General features: G+C 39.8%; 2 protein-coding genes across 2 annotated transcripts in view; both read left to right on the forward strand.

Annotated features, from left to right (window-relative positions):
* Nucleotides 1-24,783, forward strand: part of clstn2a (calsyntenin 2a) — a 195,724-nt gene that overhangs the window by 159,561 nt on the left and 11,380 nt on the right. Inside the window, exons 8-10 of the mRNA XM_082512396.1 lie at nt 274-531; nt 2,280-2,401; nt 19,724-19,886. Coding sequence (XP_082368522.1) covers nt 274-531; nt 2,280-2,401; nt 19,724-19,886 — 543 coding nt within the window. The remainder of the gene's footprint in view (nt 1-273; nt 532-2,279; nt 2,402-19,723; nt 19,887-24,783) is intronic.
* The window catches only part of LOC309693307 (GTPase IMAP family member 6), a 192,516-nt gene that overhangs the window by 119,040 nt on the left and 48,693 nt on the right, over nt 1-24,783 (forward strand). The window lies entirely within an intron of this gene.

Raw genomic sequence — 24,783 nt, forward strand, 5'->3', positions numbered from 1 at the left:
GGTTTTGTGCATTAAACATTTTGTGCTTTTTGAACACCCACTCCCAACAAAGAAGCAAAACTCAATTAAAAACAGTCCATCGGATCATTTCAACCAAGCACAAAATTAAATTAAATTGAAAGAAAAACACATACAGATGGCAGCTTTACCGAATTGCATTGAAGTTTCTAATTATGCTGTGTCTTTGTTGCAGGATGAATGTTGACTATATAAGTAGACTGCATGCTACATTAGGATAGATGGATTTATTAATCATGGCTTTGTGACTTCCAGGTGCAGCATCAGGCAGCACTGACCTCCTTCCTGCCCCCAGTCCTTCCACAAACTGGACAGCTGCTCTGCTGATGGACAGCGGCAGAGACAGCGACCTTATCTACAGATTTGATGGGCGTCAGGCTGCAAATGTCCCAGATCACGTGGTGCCACAAAACCTGACAGACCAGTTCACCATAGCCACATGGATGAAGCACGGGCCCAGTCCAGGACTCAGAGCCGAGAAGGAAACCTTACTGTGCAGCTCTGACAAGACCGGTGAGGAAATCATTTCACTGTGCTCACTTATAAGATCCACACTACACAAAACTAAATGGCAAATTAATCTTTTCATTAGATTCAGTTTGCTGACATTTGAAGACCAGTATGTTCCTCCTGCAGCACTACTGGAAACCACTGACCTTTCAGTGACACTTAAACATTTTGTGCTTTGTCCTACATTGCAAAACATACCATAAGCATGAGCCCTATCAATAATAAAAAAAAACAAAAACATTTCAAAACAACCGGGTAATTAAGCTGAGACCAAAGCCCACAGTGGCAAATGCTCTTTAAAACTTTTTCCCCACTGCATCTCTGAACTGAGCTGCCTGCACTGTGTAATTAAACAAGCCATCTGCACATTGCACGCGCTCACAATGGTCTCACAGATGGCTTATTAGCTTACAAAATTAGTAGCCTGATCTTGTAATGCAAAACTGCAGAGCAGTTTATTGTAGACCACCAGCATCTTTTAAACCACTTTTTATTTGTAATCTTTTTGCTTAAGGATGTGAAAAGTACCAACAGTTTCAATGTGCAGCCCAGCTGTGAAATAAAATGCCCATGTTTTGAATCCCATCACTCCTCTGGGTGTGCCAGATGATATGCAGGACCGGTGATGAGCCATATCACAATCACATTCATTTTCATGCCATTATAGTAATAACTCATGTATGAAGAGTATATAATATGTTCCTAAATGCATGATCGCACTGAAGTCTATCATATTCAATTGATTTTTTTTTAACAAATGTTCCTATTTTTATATTGAAGAGTTGAAGAGTAATAGAAAAACAGAAAAAAACAGAAAAACACACTATAAATGAAATTAGCTAATTCTGACTTCTGGCAGAAAACTGTATTAGAATTAGAAGCAATCGTCCCTTTTACACGTCTTATGACTTAATCACACTAGAGTAAAAATGGGAAGGTAACCTCTTTGCAACAAGGAAAATTGGTGGTTGGCTGGTGATTACGTTGATTTATTTATTTTTTTACATTGTTTGTAAATAGCTGCCGTGACCAGTTCGGCATGCAACACACTGCTTTCACTCACAAGCCAATTGCGCAGGTCGCCTTGTGGGAGGGAAGTTGCAGCCAAACAATCGCAGTCTCAGACAGATTGGCAAATGTTTGCAAATAATTTTCATCTAACTTAAAAATTCCATTATGATCTCTGTCTTTGAAGTATGCATTTTAAAGGCAATTGGATTGGAAGTTAAGTCACACAGTCACGGTAATTTGGTCATCCTGCAGTCTACAACCACTTCTTTTCCATAGTGTGACTGGAGCATTAGCACTGCTTAAAAAACTTGTGATAAATATCTTTATTATATGATTATATGCTAAATAAATATTGGTTTTCACACCAGTGAAAGACTAAAATTGGTTCTTCCATTAAAAACACCAAAATCTATTAAGTTAAGTACCAGCTCCTCAGTGCGGGTATGTGTCCATAAGAATGAAAATGCAGATATGCAAGCGGCTCAGACCACACTCACTAAACTGCCTTTGTTTAGTTGACTGATGTGGAAAACCCATTTGATGTGAAAGTAAAAAGCTGTACTCTATGCCAATTTCTGAACTGAAGGAAAAAACAAAATTACTGACATGAACATGAGCAACGTCAATTTTCCTTGAAATAAACCTGCTGATTAGAACATTGTGTAATTTAAAACTGCACTATATTCAAATGTGTGCATGTTTTTGTATGACCATGCCTCTTCTTGGTCTTCCCATTGTAGAGATGAACCGCCACCATTATTCTCTGTATGTTCACAACTGCCGCCTGGTGTTTCTGCTCAGAAGAGATTTCACTCAGCTTGACACTTTCAGACCTGCTGAGTTCCACTGGAAACTGGAGCAGGTATGAGTACATATTTGTGTGTGAGTATGTGTCCTATTTATATCTGCATATAGATTCAGGGTGATTCTGTAGAGCAGATAAAGGGCTTTTATTCATTCTATAGGGAAGGGAGAGGCTTTTCATTTTAATTATGAAGGCCTTTCATGGCTTGTGTCTGCTTGGTGCATGATATAATAGAGTAAAAGACACCACTATCCTACACACGTACTTAGACTCACACAGAAGTACAGACCAAAAGAGGAAAGTCTGTTTAGTTATGGGTAATAGCTCACCCAGCAGCAGATCTCTACTACCTGTCATGCCTCTGGAGAGTTGTTGAACTAATTTGCACTGAAGGTATGTGTTTCAGTCCTGCAGGGAACCTTTAAGAGGTAAAAAGTTGCATCATGCAGTATAGTGTTGCGTCTACAAGAAGAATGCAAATAAGAGAGGTTTTTTTTAATCTCACTGAATGTTGCAGGCAGTAACTATTGCATTAAATAAAATGCACTGCTGGGAGGTAAAAAGTTTTAGTCTTCAAAGCGACTTCTGTTTTTAACCCTGTCTGTTTAGAACAATGCAGGCTGTCAAACTGATGTTTAAAGGTCAGGTACATCAGTGACAGGGACACTTAAATGAGAATCATCTGGATAAAAGGAAGCTACTCCCCGCAGCTCTTGAAACAGGCGTTGGTGAGAGTTGCATTCAATTCAGTTTTATTTACAGAGCACCAAATCACAACATCTGCCTCATGGTGCTTTAAACTTTAAGGTAAAGGTTAAACAAGATGAGAACAAAACACAGACTGATGGCAAATTTAATGATATGTAACAGCGGTATGTAAACACCTAGAGAGTGAAAAGAGATGAGTAAAAAGAAGTGCTCAGCTTAACACAGCACCTCAGCAGTCTCAGCCTTTAGCAGCATAACTAAGTGATGCTTCAGGGTCAGAGAATCTAGCCCTAACTATAAACTTTATCAAAAACGTGTGGTCTTAAAAAGTGTAATCTTAAAAATGGAGCGGCTGTCTACTGGGAGCCTCCCCCCCAAACTGGGAGCTGTTTCCAGGCTGACAGGGCCTTGGCAAGAGTTGCATTCAAGGCCTCCCATTCTACTTTTAGAAACTTTAGCAGCCACAAGTTGCCTGGAGGACCCTATTAGACTAATATGGTCTTTAAGATTATTTAAGACCTTTTATGTGATGAGAAGGATTTTAAATTAAATTCTGGATTGAACAGGGAGCCAGTGAAAAGAAGTCAATATGGGTGAAATACATTCTTCTATATCTTTCTGTTTGTATTCTCACTGGAGTGTTTTGGATTAACTGGAAGCCTTTTTAGGGAACTTTAGAATAGCCCGATAGTAATGAATTGCAATAATTCAGCGTAGAATGAATGCCAGAATTAGATCTTCAGCATCACTTTAGGATATTGCACAGATGAATAAAAACACCCCAACATATTTGTTTAATGTGCATCTTAAAGGACATAAGCTAGCATTTATAATGTAAAAAGTATTGGTCTCAGCACTTAACCTTGTGGAATTCCATGGTTAAGAAGAAGACTAACCATTTACGTAGAAAAAAATGGATCTGCTAAATCACGATTCAAACAAGGGAATTGCAATTCCTTGAACACCAATAGCACGTTTTAGTCTCTATAGTAAAATGTACATTTTTTTTATTTTGATTGAAAATTTAGAGTCAACTCCAATTCCAAAAAACCAATGGCATACTTGGGAATGCAATAATTATTTTTTCATAAACATAATATTGAAACTAAGAAAGTGTTCAATTTTAAGAAAAATAGTTGATTATGAATTTGATGGCTCTAAAAAAATGTCTAAAAAAAAGTTGGGACAAGGCAATGCTTAGCACTGTGTAGCATCCCCTCTTCTTGTAACAATAGTTTGTAAACATTAGGGAACTGAGGTGACCAGCAGCAGGACTTTTGGGAGAGTAATGTTGCCCCATTCTTGTCTCGTATGGGATTGTACCTGCTCAACAGTCCTGGCTCTTCTTTGTCATATTTTTATTCACAATGTGCAAAAGGTTTTCAGTCGGTGAAAGATCTGCAGGCGGCCCTGCCCAGACTCAAAGCCATGCTTTTGTAACAGGTGCAGTATGCGGTTTAACATTGTCTTGCTGAAATTTGCAAGACCTGCTCTGAAGGAAAGGCCTCGATAGGCTACTTTAGTGCCTGTATATAACTTTCAGCACTGATTGTGCCTTTCCAAATGCGCAACCTGCCCATTCCATAGGCAGTAATGTACCCCATAAAATCAGAGATGCAGGCTTTTGAAGTGAGCGCTGATGAGAAGCAATTCAATTCCATTCAATTTTTTATACAAAACTCCCTTTTAACAGGAAGAAACCTCCGGTAGAATCAGGCTCAGGGAGGGGCGGGGCCATCTGCTGCGACCGGTTGGGGTGAGAGAAGGAAGACAGGATGGTCCGGCTCCTCCTGATGTGGCGCCCATGTTTTCTATAAAGATTCAAATTTAATTTTAAATGAACGGAGGTGTTTCTTGATCACATACAGCCTCTTTTCATGACAGAGCTTTAACCTGCGTGAAAATGTGACAGCGATTTCTGGAACGCTATTCTGAAATCGTTCCACGATTTGCAGTTTTTTTGGAGATTGGTGAACCTCTGTCCATCTTTACTTCTTAAACAATCATGTGTCTTTTTTCCACCACTTACTTTTTGACCCTTTTGTTGCCCCAATTTTCTGCGACGTGTTGCTCCCATCAAATTGAAAATGAGCTAATATTTTCATGAAATAGCAAAATGTCTCCATTTAAATATTTGATATGTTTTCTATGTTCTATCATGAATAAAATATGGCTTCATTCAATTTTCAAATTATTTCTGATTTTATTTACATTTTAAACAGCAGCTCAACTTTTTTGGGAGATTGTGTTTGCATTTACATATTGTCTGTTACTGAAACAGCGTGACATTCGCCGAGCTCATGAATATGTGACTCATTTCCCTTCCTTAAAGGCTGTCTTTCCTCTTTAACTCGCGCTTAATCAACTCAGCGAACGATTGTCTGTTTGGTGCCGTTGTTGTTGTTATCACGTTGCTCTTATTTCTTAAGCGTTTGTATTAAAATCAAGGCTTCCACCAAGTTTAGCTGCAAAGTTTGTGTTTTGTGAAAAGGGCAGAAGTTTAATCGCCCAAATATATGTGCAGAAAGAAAGCAGCCAGAAAGTAATCATTCACATGGTTCAATTTTTCATCTGATTATTTTATCAGAAGGGTTGTTTTCGCCCTCTGCCACAATTTTGAGTCAGTTTGAGTCTCTTTATTGTGTCTGCATGGTGTTTGCGTTTTTTTTTATTATGTTTGGGCTTAAATGTAACCACTGAGTAAAGGAAGTCTCACAGTATAGAAGATCATAAAATCCCTCATGTCTAAATAATTTTGATGATAACCCAGCTCACCACTGTAAAAATGAATGCTAGCTGTATATCTAATCTAATTGTTTACTCTTGGGATGGCACATTTATCAGCCATATTTTGAAATTATTAGAAAATGCCTCATAATTATGGAGAGTTCTCAGAAGTTTCCACTCACAAAGCAGATTATAAGAGATTTGTATTTGGTCTTTTTGTCAGTGCAATGGTGCATCTCAACCCTGGCTTATGGTTTATATTTTATCTGTAGGTTTGCACTGAAAAATATATGCAAATTCATTTTCTTGGTTTTTTCCTTCTTCTTTTTTTTCATTGTGAGGGCATATGCGGTAATTCCCTGCATTCATACAAACATCAGTGTATCTTTTGGTTGTCATCTTTGTTAGTGGTGGTGTGTACCTTCCAGGCAGAACAGTTGTTTGTTGCAGGTCACAGGTACAACAAAATGTGGTTTTTCTCAGGTGTACCTTCCAGCCAGGTAGCTGTTTGTTCTAGGTCAAAGGTAGATTGAAAAGTGCTTTCCTCAGTCCACTGTTATTTTCTCCTGTGGCCCACAGAGGTGGATGTGACAAAGAGAAGGGCACCCAAGCAGATTGCTAAGTTTTCCAAGCAAACAACCTCAAGACATGGTTCTATTTCTGCTTTGCTTTTTCTCATTCTCTCTGCATCTGTTATCTTTCTCCTATTACCTCTCTCTTGCTCAGTCTTTGCTATTACACGCACACAGACACACACACACACATATATAGTTCATAGTTCAGATAGTGGGGATCCCATTTTCTCCTTTAGCTGGATCGTGTGAAAGACCGTGGAGGGAGTATGCTGTACAGTCAAAGAGAATTTGTGATGGTGCTGCTCACCACTACAAATCACTCTCATTTGAGACTCTCATTAAATATAAATGGAAACTGGTCTGAAATACCAGAGGTTAATGAGAGGAGTACATAAATGAACAGAGCAAAGAAAAAAAAGTGCTCTGTGATTATCGGGAACTGATTATGACTGTGATTTGCTGCAGTTTTTTTGTCTTGTTTCTTTATCAAACGCCAGAGCATAAGTTTAAGGAGATAGAAATAGAAATACATTCATGAAACTGATGTGTTATTGTTAAATCTAAGTGCAAAATGGTTATTTTAGAAAGAAATGCTCCTCTTTAAAACTTAAGAACAGATATTAAAATCTGATCTGTGCCCTGAAGCAGTACACAGTATTTTATATGTGAGTACGGCTGATGCCAACCATCTACAAAAAACCCTATTTGGATTTTTATCAGATGGCAACCAGGGACCATCATGCCAATTAGTTCTCAGACCAAACCCATCAAAATATTATGTTTACCAGACAGCCATGTATACACACGCACGCACACAAAGAGAGAGAGAGAGAGAAACAAAGTAACAACAGTAGCCATGCTGCAGCACTGGGGCGTTAAAAGGTTTGAGGGCTACTTCCACTGCCCTTTATTTTGCAGGCATTAGTGAAACCACACTTAGCTTTAAATTTCATGCTCACTTTGATCTTCACTAAAATCTTTTTGACAGAGAGACATTTAGGCTACGTTCACACTGCAGGTCTTAATGCTCAATTCCGATTTTTTGATCAAATCCGATTTTTTTGTCTGCTTGTTCACACTACAAATAAAATGCGACAGCAAACGCGCTCTTGTGTGAACGCTCAAAGCGGCCCACATGCGCAAAAGAAGGCGTCACACACAACGCACTCTGTTTAGACCCAGAGCAAACAGTATTGTTTGACAGATGGCCGTTAATACAAAGTCTTCGGACTTTACGTTTCCCAATTTTTGCTTTAAGTTATTTTGTTATTTACATAATAATGTAAATAACCTAATAATGATCATTATTGCTGTTTTAGAGAGGAGCGGTGCTTCAAAGGATAGTTGCAGATTTCTGTCAGAATCTGCAGATTATACAGTACAAATAAAATGTTCACGTTTCTCCAACGTTGTCTTCCCAACAGTTTCACTGACATCTACACCGGATGGCCAGGAAGCGTTCGCGATGTCTTCTCGGGCGCTTCTCTGGCGCGTATAATTGGCGTCTGTCTTGTGTCGGTGACGTAAAAGACGTATTTAATGCGACATGACCGTTCAAACAGCAGTCGCTTTCTAAAACATCGGATATGTATCGGATTCAGCACCACATACAAAAGTGACCCAGATCGGATTTGAAAATATCGGATTTGCGACGTTCACACTGTCATACCATGATCGGATATGGGTCGCATAGGGTCAAAAAAATCGGATTTGGTGCGCTTTCGCCTGCAGTGTGAACGTAGCCATAGACACAAAACTTATGGCTACGACACAAAACTAAAACGTAATCAGTAGCTTTAACTGGACTTCATCCCAGCAGTGACAGAGAAGGCTGTTTCCAGCTAAGGTCACAGAATGTTACTTCCTTCCACAAGTTTATAAAAACACAGAAACAATCATAACCGGATTCCTTGGTTGCAAATAACATTCTACTTTTACTGTACTGAACATAATGGCATAGACTAACAACAAGCTGGAAGTATCGCTAAAGCAAATGGAGACAAAGTGGAAAGACACTGTCTGACCTTTGTTCTAATTTCTTTAAGTAGTCTTCTGGAAAAGTTCTCCAGGCTTCTTGAAGGACATTTAAAGCTCTTCTTTGGATGTTTCTGCATTTTGTTCTGTTCTCTGTCAACATGATCCCACACTGCTTCAATAATGTTGAGGTCTGAGGTCTGGGGAGGCCAATCCCTGACTGATAGTGTTGCACTGTGTGTTTTTCTATCCAGGTATGCTTGTATTGCATGGTGCTTGGGGTCATTGTCATGCTGAAAAAGCTGTTCCCAATCAGATGCTTTCTAGATGGTATGCAGTCCCCAAACCATGACAGAGCCTCCACTGTGTTTTACAGATGGCTGTAGGACACTCACAGCTGTACCTCTCTCACGGCCTCCTTCAGTACATAATGATGATGATTGGAACCAGAAATGTCAAGACCAGAATTGCTATTGTGTGTTTATACCTTGAGTTAGATTCATAGACCCGTATTAAGTGGGTTAAACTAAAAAAAACAAAAAAAAACATTCCTCTGAAAATGGTCAGGTATAAGGACTCGACTGAAAATGGTTGAAAAAGTGGCTAGTGTACAAAACGGCCTTTAGAAAGCCTGGAGGACTTTTGCTCAGCACTTTAAAAACTGCAAGTATTTCTTGCTCCAGCAAAATATAAAGAAATGAAGAATGGCTCAGGACTTTTGCACAGTACTGTGGATAGGAAAAGTAATAGAGTAGCAGTAATGTTGTATTAAGAGTTTTCTGGAAGTGCACAGAGTGTTAGACAGGATCATGAGTTTGAAGCTGGAAACCGAAAGGCTGATGTTGAAGGTTGTGAACACCGTAAGTAGTCGTCAATTAGAAGAGAGAGGAATTCTGGAGTAATTTGGATGAAGTGGTAAAGAGCATTCCCAATAGGGAAACAGCAGTGATTGAAGTAGACTTCAATGAAGATGTGGGTGAGGGGAACAGGCAGATGGTCCGCTTTGGTGACTGCTAAAGTCAGAAGAAGAAGGTTTGACTGAGTGACCAGTGACCACCAGGATGATGGTGGCTTCTCAAACGTAAATCATAATTCCACTAATCTTCCTATTAGTTATCCTTCACAAGCCAAAGGGACTATCACTGTTTAGTGATCAATGAAGTTCATCTCCTAGATTCAGATGTCATGTAAGCAGAGGACATTAAATAATGAGGTATGCTTCATTTCTTTCATATAAACTGGTTCAGCAAACCAGAGATTGTCCTTGTCGGCTCACTGCATGGAGTACAAAGTACTACTAAAGATAGATTGTACCAAATGATAATGCATTGCACTTGTAGGCTGAATCACACTGAAACCAAATAATGAAATTAAGTCTGTACTCTCAGCATTAGCTCTACTTCCAAATGCCTTTCTTTCGCACTACTGAAAGAAATTTTAACATTCACTGCTGAATGTTACACAGTGTATTATATATTAATAGTGCATATTAATACTTATTATTTAGTATCTCAGAGTGCCTATAGTGCTTAAAACAGACTAAACTAAGAACAGGAACTGCCAGAGCGCCTTGAGGTGAATAATGAGCACAAGAGTAGTGGAGGCTGTTGGAAAAAGGACTGTGGTAAGAAGAGGAAGAAGAAGAAGGGGTGACTGTGGAGTGTCACAGCTGCTTCTCACTGTCCTTGTTCCTCCAGCACTTAGAAAGGACACCCAATGGCTTCCGCAGCAACTCCATTTAGCTCTATTGATTTTGCAATTCTGAGCCTAAGAGAGGAGGGGTAGAGTGTGATGAAAGCAAGCTGGCAAAGAGCGAGGGAGAGAGAAGCTTCCATTTTCCATGTCGATCGAATACTCTGAAGGAATGTCACATTGGACAGAAACCGTTATGCACGCATGTACAGGCACTGACTTATTTATGAGTTTATGTGAACACAACCATCCACACAAACACACACACACACGCCAGGATGCCTGCTTTTCCTTTCAACTTCTCAGTGTTGGTAATGGACTAAAGGATGAATCACTACCCTTTCTGAACATTATTCACTCTCCCGAGTCTGGAGAGCCTATCAGTACAATCCAGCTGTCGTTCTTACCAAGTCCTATACAAATCAAGAAACACTCTCTTTAAATTTCCTGCAAGCCAAGAGTGTGATCTTTAATGTGCACCTACACCTTTCTATATTTCCCCAAAGTCAAGAGCGTGTCCATTAAAATCAAATGCTTTATAGGGAGAGCACAAAATATAGTGTATTACAGAAGGGTTAGAGGGGAATCAAGTACCCAGTATTTTTCTCAGCATAGTTGTGAGATTTTGATAGGATTAAAAGATTTCTTTTTCTTTTTCACATCAATTCAAAATAACAGTAAATATGACAGGGCATGGTGAGAGCGCCCATGTTGTGAATCACAAAACCAGCTCTCCGATTTCACCAATTACTCCTCTCACAACTTCTGCAGAACCCCTGCTATTTATTGTTTATGTCTGAGATCAATAATGAGGACTGAATGCTGGAGTTAGAGCAGAATTGCTCATCTACAGTTATCTGCCTTATCTGCCTGTTTCCACCATGCCTATCGTGCCATGGCTTGTTCTCTGCCCTGTGTGGATTAAAAGGCCCCGTTTGTTTCCCGAGAGATTAATTGGATGATGTGGGTGGTTGTGGTGTGGCATGCATTGCCTCCCCTTCTGTTTGTAATAGATAGCGCCTATGCAGAGTGTGAGAATTTTTCATCTCACACACAAGAGACTAATAAATGTTTCAATTTTACGTCTAATTATGCATATCCACGTGTTATTTTCCTACGTGAAGTCTCGGGGCGTTGCAGCTGGAGTGAGTTTTGTTTGCTAGAGCAGATTTTTAAAGCAAAAGCATCTGGAGTGAGAAGACAAGACAGAAAGGCAACCACGCTTTGTGATAGATGAGAGCACTTAGTTAAAAAAAATCAGACTTCATAATTTCTTTCAGTTCATGTCATGTTTTCTCTCTTATTTACCATGGATCACTTTCATTTTGCAATTTAATCTACTGCAAGGACTATTCATGTTTTTGAATAGACAAACACAAGTTGGCACTGAAACGTACATTTGTTCCTTTCTGAGAGTGCAAAACAGAAAAAGACAGTAAGCAACTGAGGAAATGTTAAGAACTGCCTCGAGCAAAACCACTCAGTGTTTATTTCATTTCTAGCCTCTATTTTTCAAATGCCTTCATTTGAGAGCTCAGCTGGACTTTGTCTGCTTTAGGTGCCCCCTTTATCTCTCTAAATGTAAATTTCTTTGCGCTCTATGTGTGCTCGGGCCGGAGGGTGAGGGATAGCAGGAGTATATATGTGTGTGTGTGTGTGTGTGAGAGAGAAAAAGGCTTCTTAATGCTCTTTATTGAGCACTTTGCATACATGGTGAGTGCTCTACATAATGTACTAACAGCTTGTTTCTTCCATCGTTCTATTTACCACTTAAGATAAGATAGAACTTTATTAATCCCTCGGGTGGGTTCCTCTGGGAAATTCGACGTGTGGAGTGACTGGAAGTCACTCCACACGTCTCTCCAACTATTGCTTGTCTGTTCTCTTCTCCTTCTCCAATTCCTGCCTTCAGTTCATAAAAAAAGTCTGTTCACATCAGCGATGAGGTAGAATTTAAATTATTTACAGGTATCATATTGCTTCATTCATCAAGTAAGAGCTCCTGGAGATATAGGGGAAAGATAAAGACAGGCAGATTTCAAACATTATGCTGAAAGACGGTATTTTAAAGCAGACCTTTCACTTTAAGCATCTGGCATGTTTTTGCATTGATCTAGAGCCTCATATCTTTCTTTCTTTGGATTGTTTTAGTTGTAGCACTAACACAGATCAGATCTTTATTAGATATCAGATATTTTTCTTTTTTAAAATAGTTTGGCAGAACTTTTCAAAGTAGAAACTGATGGTTTAGAAGTTTTAGATAAGCACACTTTGCTTTATAACTTGTGGAAAACTTGGCAACTCTGTATTCTTTTAATTGGACAGTTTTTTTAGTGAGTGTTCTGCATAGAAGTTTGCTAGATTTGCCCTTTCACAGAAAACTGCATGTTTTTTTTATGCGCATGCCGTTGCGCATGTTAGCAAAGCTCGTTTCCTTTCTTCCTTTCTTTTGCTTTGTGCCATTTATTTATTTATTTCACTATCCTTGTCATTCCCACGGTGACACATAATACGCTGGCATCAAAAGTGCGGTGCTGCATCTGTGTCAGAAAAGAGATGATCAGAGGAGAGGGGTGCGAAAAGGAACAAAAGAGATGAAAAGGGAAAGAGAAGGGAACTGGAAGTTATGACGGATGGATGAGGTGGAGGTGGGGAAAACAGGGGAGGGGAAAAATAGTTCAGACAAAAGGGCATAGAACGGGCCGGATGAGAAGTAGAGAAAAGGAGGGCTCTGGGGAAAAACTAGACTTCCTAAAATTATCTGGTGAATGTTTGAAGAGAACGACAACAACACAACTTCCAGCATCCACCGTTATTTTACCCAGTACTACAGTTATCATGTCCATCACACAAGCTAAAGTACTAATAAATCTGATCAGACAAAAGGTTAGTTTTCACTTGAAACAGATGAAAACGCCATCATATATATTTTATAAGATTGTAAGGAAGTCCCCACATCTGAAACCTCTCCAGTATATCGAAATAAACTTGACCTTATTAAAGGGCTCCTCAGCAGCCAGCACAATGTCCTCATTATTCTGTCGATGTCAGCAGATCTAAAAAGCACTAATGCTGTCTGTGAAACTGTGCTTTGGTGTCCTCCTCAGAAAAGGTTCACACAACCTATAACCTCTGTTTGGCCCAAAAATAAAAGATTCGAGGCTGCCGCTTTCCTCGTTAGCAGCTGGTCTAACGCAGAGCTGGCAGCATCGAATTGTTTTGCCAGGGATCTTCTGGGTGAAAAACCTCAATTGAGTCCGTGTTGAATTGAGACTGTGCAATATTTTCTAGGTCCAAGTGGCTCTTAAGATCTTCCTTCTTCTCTGCTGGTATGTAGGATGTAATAGCCTCTCGTAAATACACCGTGGCAGATCTCCACAAGATAGACTGGCTTATCTCCAGCTTTTTATCCTCAGCAATAAAACACTGCCGCTGCTGCTGCATGGTAATATTCTCTACAAAGGAAATCAGGCTGAGTAAGGTAAGGCTTAGTCACCACAGTCTCCAAGATGAACCTTTGTCAGAAGAGACCTACTCCATACTGTGATAGAGAAATGATTAGAAAGAGGATACTGTCTGTACAGTCCTTGAATCTATGCAAAACAATTAAGGACATAATCGTAGGCAGCACACAGATTTTTCTGTCTAATTGATTGAGCGCTCTAAGTGGGGGGATTTTAATCCAATTATTTAAAAAAGCTGAAGCGTTGAATGCTGGGAAATGACAGTCACATTGTAACAAAGCCTTTTATTTTTGCACACAATGTGCTGGTCTTTCTGATGAAATTAAACAATAAAACAATTGTTTACTAAAATTTCCTTCCTGTTAGACTGATTCATAGCAGGTATTGGTTTGGAGTAGCAGAAAAAAAGAGAAACTAATTTTGTTAATGATGGCTTTATGCCATCAAGGTTCCCAGTAAGCCTTGACAGTGAGCCAGTATTTAAAAAACCCTTAGCTAACTCAGTTAAATGGAAGACATTGACCTTGTGTTTTTCCGGTAGTGGCATGCCCAAATGTTCTCTATGTTTGAAAAATGTAAAACAAGCTAACTGAGCAAGCACAAGAAGTCCTGACAGAAATAGTGAAAGCACCTGTGTCAGTGTGTCAATAATGTAAATATGGTTTGAGGTTAAAATATTCAAAGTGTGTCATACCTAAAAGCCACAATCAGCACTTTTACTTGCACATTCCCTCTGCAAACACATGAATTCAAAAGGGTTTCATGGAGGAAAATGACAAAAAAATGATGTTCTGTGGAGGTTGTTAAAGTGATTTTTGAATCATTGGACTGTTTGTCTGTCCGCTGTGTCTTCTGTATGTCCTGTTTCTTATGTTTCTTTCATTCAGGGTGAAAAATATAACCTAAGTTTTTATTTTTATTGGTAGTAGGAAAGGAAAAATTTGCAAAAATAACAACTGCCAGGTAACCGACCTGAAAAATATTTTCCAAAAATGCCCCAATTTAGCCTGGTAGGAAATCCCAAAAGTTAAGAAAACTGTAAATGCATTTTGAACTTCTATGTTAGTGCAGACGTGATGTTTATGTCTCTGCACTTCAGCCTCTGTCTCTCCTATTTTCTCTCTTTCTGTTGTGGGAATGCTGTGATGATAGCATCCATCCTAAACAGGTCTGCAACCTGCCCGAGGACCAGCTCATTAAACTGTTTCAGCATTCATTGTCTCGTTACTTTGATGCAGAGGAGAAGTACTTTCAAGCTCACACTAACTAATATGTCATCAGACAAGCAATGCGTATACAAACAGATACCATCAGCAACAGAGAATTGCTGATGGTATCTGCTAATGATGTGCGTGTGTGCATTTTTAAATATGTGAGCACGATTTATTTTAGACAGTTTAGACAGTCAGCTGCATAAACAAAGTCAGTGAGAGATTGGATTCTGAAGCTAATCTTTCTTGGATGAAGTAGTCGAGTATATGTGCAAATAAATTTTCGCACTGAAGCTAGTCGAGAAAGTTGATCTGTGATCTTTCTGTAATATTTCTAGTCATTTTTTTAGCTTTCAGGTTCAGGTTTCAGATTCAGTTTTACATTCTCTGTCATGCTTTGGTGCTGAGATATTTCTCAAATACAGTCTGATTATGCATTATCATTATGCATGATATTTATTTTTCAAGCATGCAGTCACTGTGCATGCGTTCGAAAACTTGCATATAAAAATAGATGTTATTCGTCTTTATTTCTGTTTGGAAACCACTCCATCAGTTATTATAATCAAAAGCAGAGAAAAGCAACAGCAACACACAACACAATAACTCAGCCTTACAGCAAAACTTTATAGTTTGTCTGGAAATGGAGAGTTGCCGAAGGGATTTGTAGCCATGCTAACTCTGTTCATGTCTGTGCTGTGGTTCAGTCTGCTACTTTGACCTGAAATATGAATTCAATAATGAATGGATCAGCATAAAATGTATTGCAGATATCTATCTGTTCTCCCCGAGGATGAATCATTTACTATAGCGTCACCAGGATAGATTTCAGTTACAGGATTTAGGTTTACTAGTTTTGTTACTCATTCAGAACCATTTGCAAACTAATGCCATTTTCATAATCCTTAGCTCTTAAACTAAAACAAACTGCATCTTTGCATCTGCTACGTGGCATTGATATTTGTACAGAAATATACAGTCTGTAGGCAAGACGCAAGATTTTGCACCAGAAATTTTCAGATTTCTGTTTGTTGTCTGCTTGTAGTCTGAGCAGTATCGACCAATCAATTCAATAACAAGTCTAACAACATCATTTGAGCATGTTTTTTCCCCTTTAAATCTATCTGTAGTCAAACTGTAATCATTGACAAGAGTATAGAAAAGAGCCTTGATAGGACACAATGGAAGCCAAGAGGCAGTGGCCATTGCACCCAGAGGGTAAGTCATCTGGTGTCCCAAACTGTGCTTTTATAAGCTCCACATAGTCACAGCTCTAGGAAAATGCAGTATAATGCCATATAAGTGGAGACAGTCACCCACATAAACAGTGCTGATAATTGTAGAGGCATGCACTCACCTCTGCAGGCAGTCAGCCAACCAGCGGCTAAATGAAAGTGGCAATTCATTCTGCCTGTCTAGTCAAGTACCCGTGCAAATCCTGAATGCGAGATGATGAAACTAAAATACACTGTCATTGTTAATAACACACGGGTGACTTGCCCGAATATTTCACTTAATGTACAGTAAAGGAAGGTTTAAAAAAAAGAAGAAGAAAAGAGGCATGACGTGAGGAATGTCATGCTACCAAAATGTAGGTTGTGATGACTACATCCGAATAAAACATCTTGAATCATCACATCTGAAGGTGGTTTTTAAAAAGTGAGGTCTAGTGGGTAGGAGCAGTTTCTGGGCTCTCCTCTCTGTCAGCATATCATGTTATAAAGCTAACATCCCTCGAGATTCTTAGTTGCTCCAACAAAGGTTTCGTCTACATTAGTTTATATGTAAGCTTAAGCAGAAATTTATTCTCCGTGTCCGTGTGTGTGGCCACTTGGCCTTAATGAGAAATCCTCCGTCCACCTGTTATGTTTTCTCTTCGTATCTGAAATTAGCAGATATTTTTCTGCTCCATGCAAACCAATCTTTTCCTCCATCTTTAACCAAATCCTGCCCACCAGACTGATTCAACTAAAACAGTCTGGCCTTTTCTTGTCTGAATACCTTTGAAATTATATTTACCTCAAGTGCCCAGAAATAATAACCTTTAAAAGAAAGTGCAGTTTCATTTGAAAATATTTATTTTAGAAAACACCCACTGTGGCCTCATTATTTGTGAAAGAAGTTGTTCAGGGCCCCATGCAGCGCTGTTTGTACCATTATTGCTTTGGGCCATAAACTATACTTGTACTCCCCCATTTAACAGCATAAAACATGAAACTTTGTTTTTTTCTCATTTCTATAGCTGTTTACTGTGTTCGGCACTGTGCAGGACGGCAGGTTGTCCTAACATGCACTAAGAGAAAATGCCAGAGTCTTGTCACAGTATGCTAAGAACGTATTGATATTTTAATTAGACCTGTGACTTTTCTTGGAAGCATTGCAGTGCTCTTCGAGGTTGAAGCCATTCTTTGAATTCACTGGTGTATTGTTATTTTTAAGGCCTCTGTAAAAATTAGATTTCATTAGATGGCCTCTAACAGCTCCAAATTAAAGCAGCTTTTTTCTGTAACTGCCAGATGTGTAATAAGAAGCCACTTGATACAATATTGACTTAAAAGAAAATATTATTTCATTATTGTTTTTAAAGCTGGTTGTCGCTGCTAAAAAACACAAGTCATTGCATGTTTTTTGTTAGAAAGCTCCATTCTGTGTAACAGGAACACATACTGGCTTCTTCCCCTTGTCCAGTTCAGGGTCACTGTTGGGCCCAGCTGTCACATGGCGACAGGCAGCGTACATCCTGGACGGATCACCAGTGTGGCAGCTGGAATAACATACAGAGACATCCAACCATTCACACCTACAGTGGGGCAAAAAAGTATTTAGTCAGCCACCGATTGTGCAAGTTCCCCCACTTAAAATGATGACAGAGGTCAGTAATTTGCACCAGAGGTACACTTCAACTGTGAGAGACAGAATGTGAAAAAAAAATCCATGAATTCACATGGTAGGATTTGTAAAGAATTTATTCGTAAATTAGGGTGGAAAATAAGTATTTGGTCACCTCAAACAAGGAAAATCTCTGGCTCTCACAGACCTGTAACGTCTTCTGTAAGAAGCTTTTCTGTCCCCCACTCGTTACCTGTATGAATGGCACCTGTTTGAACTCATCATCTGTATAAAAGACACCTGTCCACAGCCTCAAACAGTCAGACTCCAAACTCCGCCATGGCCAAGACCAAAGAGCTTTCGAAGGACACCAGGAAAAGTATTGTAGACCTGCACCAGACTGGGACGAGTGAATCTACAATAGGCAAGCAGCTTGGTGTGAAAAAATCAACTGTGGGAGCAATCATCAGAAAATGGAAGACATACAAGACCACTGATAATCTCCCACAATCTGGGGCTCCACGCAAGATCTCATCCCGTGGGGTCAAAATGATCATGAGAACGGTGAGCAAAGATCCCAGAACCACACGGGGGGACCTGGTGAATGACCTGCAGAGAGCTGGGACCAAAGTAACAAAGGTCACCATCAGTAACACACTACAACGGCAGGGAATCAAATCCCGCAGTGCCAGACGTGTTCCGCTGCTGAAGCCAGCGCATGTCCAGGCCCGTCTGAAGTTTGCCAGAGAGCACATGGATGATACAGCAGAGGATTGGGAGAATGTCATGTGGTCAGATGAAACCAAAGTAGAACTTTTTGGTATAAACTCAACTCGTCGTGTTTGGAGGAAGAAGAATACTGAGTTGCATCCCAAGAACACCATACCTACTGTGAAGCATGGGGGTTGAAACATCATGCTATGGGGCTGTTTTTCTGCCAAGGGGACAGGACGACTGATCCGTGTTAAGGACAGAATGAATGGGGCCATGTATCGTGAGATTTTGAGCCAAAACCTCCTTCCATCAGTGAGAACTTTGAAGATGAAACGAGGCTGGGTCTTCCAACATGACAATGATCCAAAACACACCGCCCGGGCAACAAAGGAGTGGCTCCATAAGAAGCATTTGAAAGTCCTGGAGTGGCCTAGCCAGTCTCCAGACCTCAACCCCATAGAAAATCTGTGGCAGGAGTTGAAAGTCCGTGTTGCTCGGCGACAGCCCCAAAACATCGCTGCTCTCGAGAAGATCTGCATGGAGGAATGGGCCAAAATACCAGCTACTGTGTGTGCAAACCTGGTAAAGACCTATAGTAAACGTTTGACCTCTGTTATTGCCAACAAAGGTTATGTTACAAAGTATTGAGTTGTATTTTTGTTATTGACCAAATACTTATTTTCCACCCTGATTTACGAATAAATTCGTTACAAATCCTACCATGTGGATTCATGGATTTTTTTTTCACATTCTGTCTCTCACAGTTGAAGTGTACCTCTGGTGCAAATTACTGACCTCTGTCATCATTTTAGGTGGGGGAACTTGCACAATCGGTGGCTGACTAAATACTTTTTTGCCCCACTGTACATCCAGTTTAGGATCACCTGTTAAGCAGACCTGCATGTCTTTGAACTGTGCACGTGAAGAGAACCCAGTCAGCATGTAAACGCCCCACAGAAAGGCTAAAGCGAGAGAACAGGCTCTGTCTTTATAAGTTCTCACGATCGAGAATGTTTGTGAAGGTTGATAAAAGTTGTGTGACGCGCGACTCTTTCTACAGCTGTGTTTGTCACTCACCGTGTGCCTTTAATGAACAGCTCATTAGACGGAAACCTCATTAGCGGTCTGACGACAGGGAGCAAATGATCCGGGGAAAAGAAGAGGAATTTGATGCGTCTCATTTATTGGAGGTAGAAAGGCAGGGAGCATTCAAGGATGCGCTTTTGGGTTTGGAGTAAACATCATCATGTTCATAACAGCAGCCCTATAAACATAATCCCCCATGGCAATACGCTCCATAATAATACTAATAATAATAAAAAAACCCAAAAAAGATGTGTAATTGCTTCAGTAATGTATTTTTAAAGCTGCCCCTTTTTCATTTCTGTTTTAATCGGGCCTGTTGTCGTGTTTCAGTGCGTACTAAGAGGACATATAATTTACTGGCAGCATAGCGATATGACAGTTTTTCTCTGTGCTTTACAGATCTGTGACAAGGAATGGCACTATTATGTAATCAACGTGGAATTTCCTGCAGTGACTCTTTTTGTGGATGGCGTGACTTACGAACCCTACCTAGTGACAGATGACTGGCCGATCCACGCCTCGAAGATCGATACGCAGCTGACCGTGGGCGCCTGCTGGCAAGGTCAGTGTGTGTGTGTGTGTTTACCATACATAAGCATAGAAAAACAGCCATTTTTAATGCTTTATTTAAAAGCACCAGGGTTAATTAATTGTTTCAAGGCTGCATACATCCCTTTAATGAGATAAATAAAAAAAGGAAATGATATGTTGTCCTGATTTTGTAAAGCAGGAAATTGAAAGCAGGTCTTGCGTATTCTGATACAATGTAATACTCAACATGTGACATAATTGCACTGTGCAGGAACACTATTGAAAGCAATACATTTCACAGTGTGTGCATTGCAGGCCACTGAAATGCATAATGAAATGCATTATGCTCCAAGAAACCGAATAGTCTGTGCGAAAACTGCAGGTGCAGCAGTCAAAAACATGTTTTCTTTTAATGCGCGGTTGTTACCAGCCTGAAAAATGCTGACAACATATCATAAGCATAAAGAAACCGCATCAATAAAAAGGCAGAGCAGCCCAGAGATGTTTAAAATTACATTTGAATCACAAAGGGAGATAGTGAGAAAGAAGGCGAAAATAAATAAAGAGACTAACATTTACATCCCCGGCCTGCGAGCTGTTTCCTGTGGCACAAGCCAAGCGGGTATCAAACAGGAAATTCTGCGCCGTCGTTTCCAGCGACAGGGAACGGGAGCGTGCAGAGATCGCGTTGGACTGAATAAAAGCTACCCTGCTGTCATGTTTATTACTTGAATAATTACAAAAATAAAGTGCTTCATATGAGAAAGAGACAGTAGTGATCCTTTTCTTGCTGCCTGCCTAAATCACATTCACAACCCTTGCCAGCATCATCCAACGCTTCAATCCTGATGGCATTTTGGTTGCTGCTTAAATTTCGTTTCATCCTGTGCCTGATTGCAATTTTCTTTCTGTCGTCATCATTTTCTTCCTTGCTTCATACAGCCCTCTCTTGCCGCCTCTTTCCATGAATCTCTGATTGTGAGAGAAAGCCCTGAAGGAAGGATTAGCTAGAGTGAATGGAGGACAACTTTGCCAGCTATTACATCCCAATGAAGCCGCTTTAAGCTTCACTAAGCCGCAACTGATAACTTTGCAGGCCATTAGCGAGCAAGATTGCCTTTCAGAGTCTCTCATTTCTCCATCCTCCCTTTCACCACAATCAACAACATAATGATGAGACATGTGGAATAAAAAGGCATTTAGACTGTACTTTTCACTGCCCCGAGAGCAAAAAGAAGATGCGTGTTGTTTTCTTTACAAGGTTAACCCCAGAGAACGGTTTGGCTGTTGTTGGGTCTAAACAGTTTTCTGTGGCATTAATTTGTCGTTGAGCTTGAACGGCAAATGTGAGTTCGCCGTCCCATTTCATTTAATCTGCGACACGGCCGTGGGTGTGGACTTTTTTAAGCAGCCCTCACAGTATTCAGAAATTTTAGCAAATAAGAAGCTTTAAAAAGAGCGTGGGGTGATTTTATGTGGGAAATGAAAGGCATCAATCAAAAGAAAGCAGCATAATGTACTCCTTTTGAAATCCTTTGAGAAGGCAGCAAAGAAACATGTATTCTTGGACTGGAGGTAATCCACCAGACCTTTCTCGTTTTGACTCGTCATAATAGGAAACGCGCAGTTGTAACTAATAACATTAATTATGGCTCTGCTCTTTCAAGGTGTCGCAGTAATGGCAGCGAAGCAGCGGGAGCAAAACAAGAGTGAATGAAACGCGTGCGGCTACTGGTGTGATTAGTGTGTGTGCCTTTCAAGAGAAAGTTGAGTAGGACAACAGAGTCAAACAAGATCCAGTTTTTTGAAATATTCAAACATTTTCTAATGTTGATACGCATGCATTGACCTAGAGCGCGCTAATGAGTCAGTTTGCCCAAATAAAATGCAAGAGAATCACAAAGAAAACAAGAATGGGACATGAGACAGGAATGAAACATATTTGCTTAAAAGCATCAGTCCAAGGGCAAATGTGTAATTTAATGCAGAGTATGTCTTTGAAATCTGGAGATCTCTCCTGAGGATTTTTAAGCAAATGTTTTCTGAATGATCTTCCAAAATGTCACAACTCATGTATCCAAGGTCTGCTAGCTATAGTATCTGGCATTGTACTCTTCAGTGTCTACTCTTCTCTGTTTTATTTCGTTTTGATTGATTGTGCAAATCTATGTAAAATAGATGCACGTTTGGATGTCATTTTGCAGGAAAACATGTCTTGGCGATGAAAAACCTTTACACAGGTAGAAAGAAAGGGAGATGATAGACAGGCAAATTAGGCCTTCTCTGCTCCCACTTACACCTACCTGTGTTCCAAAATGCACAATCCTCACCATCTCTGCTCTGAGTGTATGGGTTTAAGAAATGTACTATAAGAACAACAAGAGTCCACCTATGTATGGAAAATAAACTTAGATTGCTTTTTGTATGTGAAGGAACACTGTGTCACTGTAGACACAGATTGTGATATATCTACTAAGTGTCACAAAACTATAAAAACATAGCAAAAGAAGAAGTGGCAGGCCTAAAAAACTGTCTAAAAGAGATGACCAGTATCTGGAAGTCATATCCCTGAGAAATAGGGGGACGGGCAATCCAATAAAAGACCTGACACAGTACCTGTGAGATATATCTGGCCCTTCAGCTCATCTGTCTGCTGCTCACTGAAGCCTCATCAGAAATGGTCTCAGTGGAAGAGTGGCTGTCAAGAAGCTGTACTTAAGGAAAGGAAATGGTGAAAAGGCTGAAGTATGCCGGATTACACAAGAACTGGACAGAAAATCAGTGGAAACAGGTCTTATGGAGTGAATGAATCCAAATTTGTCATTTTTGGCTCAAAAATGTGAGTCTGAGTGCCTACAGCTATCTGTAAAACATGGTGGAAGCTCTGTTGTGGTTTGTGGCCAATTCAGCCAATGGTGCTGAGAAAAGTATCATCAAATTTTGATCCATCTTGAAGCTGTCTGATTATTAACAACTTCTTTCACACCGTCAATGCGGTAAAAGTATACCTTAACAGACATAGCAACAGGTCTTACAGAGCGATTAAGCCAAAGCGAAATTTTTCCAATAAATTGTCAGAAGAGAGCTACAACAATAAGTCTGTGAAGCACGATGGAGGCTCTGTCATGGTTTGGGGCTTCATTTCAGCCAGCAGTGTTGGAGATCTTATCAAAATTGATAAAAACACAGCAAATTACGGCCAGATTTTGATCCACCGTTTGGAAAGCATCTGATTGGCAAAAGTTGAATTTTTCACTATGACGATGCCCAATGATCCCATACTCTGCCAGTACAGTAAAAGCATAGTTGGATAGAAAAACATACAATGGATTATTATCAGTCATACATTGGCCTCCCTAGAGCTCAAATCTAGAGATGGCACGATACCACTTTTTTATGTCCGATACCAATATCATAAATTTGGATATCTGCCGATACTGATATGAATCCGATATAGTGTGTTTTAATCAACAAAACTGTTTTTTTAAATATCTTGCTGCATTTTGTATAAGTTCATACTCAAGTTTAAAACAACAACTACACTAAAGCTATTCTGTTATACCTGTATGCAAAAAAAAATATTTCATAGTTCAGCAATACTGATCAATCTAATAAACTTAAACCTACACCATCCTCCCTATTCTGGTATTTTAAAGAGTACTTAGCATAAATATTAAGCAACCTAACTAATAGGGTTCCAACTCCCAGCAACAACAAAAATAAATAAATAAAAAATAGGGAACCACCCCTCACGCTCCACCTCATGATGCTTAATCGACGTAATCAACCTTAATTTGATGCAGTGTGAAAAAAAATGCACAGAAATCAATTCTTTTTCAAGAAATATTAAATAGATTCAACATCTTTCTTCAACAAAATTGCAGACTGCACAGATGGTACCTTCCCAAAGGAAAAAGTACTATAGCTTACTAGGGTATATTAGACTTAACAGTTACTATATGCAGTAATGGACTTCTATACATTTTACATCAGATTAAAACTTTGGGTGTAAGATTCAGATAAATATTAAATAATTAAAAGCTTGACATTTTAAATGAGAATAAGAAAGAAAAGTATGTCTTTGTGCCCCCTTTTCCCTGTTCATGCCCTATCGGCCCCCCTGGCTAAACTTTGCTAGATCCGCCCCTGCACAGTTACCAGCGTCAGCTACGTAGAAAAAGATCCTGGAGTAGAAAGTAATATTAAATACATTCTAACAACAGCTGATCAAGCTTAAACGTGCTGCTGTTGTTCAGCCGCTGGTTTCCTCTTTCTGGTGCAAAGTGGGCCAAAAGCAAACAAGAGACACGGACTCGCGACAGAAAAGCCGATCAGCTGATCATTAAGCAGTTTCATGATTGAAGTAGCAGCCGGAGAGCGAGAGGCAGTCGCTCGTTAAGCTTAATGCAGGAATGCTTTACAAACATTCAGAGATGGACTTACACACTTGCTGTACTTCTCTCGGGATAACTTTGTCGGAGATGAAATGCCGGGTTGCTAGCGAAGCTCCAAATGCTATCCAGACCACCGACAGGTCCCGCATGCCACAGCCGCTCTATCACGTGATGCATACTGCTCCGACGTGCTAACGTTCTGAGGTGAGTTACGGGGTGTTGCAAGTTTTGTGAGGTGCTTTCGTGATATTTAATGGATCGGATTACATTTTTTATTGTTCTCCGATATCCGATCCAGTAATTTAGGTCAGTATCGGACCGATACCGATACGTAATATCGGATCGGTCCATCTCTACTCAAATCTCAACATTATTGAAGCAGAGTGCAATCAGCCAACATCCAAAGCTCTGTTTTTTCTCTGATATACTGTATCCACATGTTTGTTTGCAAATCGCTCCACATGTTGTCCATTTTCCATTTGCAGAATGTAAAGAAATGAGAGGTGGATCAAGATTTTTGCATGTAGTTTTTGT

This window comes from Aulonocara stuartgranti (assembly GCF_965226115.1).
Source record: "Aulonocara stuartgranti genome assembly, chromosome: 18".
Classification (NCBI taxonomy): Eukaryota; Metazoa; Chordata; class Actinopteri; order Cichliformes; family Cichlidae; genus Aulonocara; species Aulonocara stuartgranti.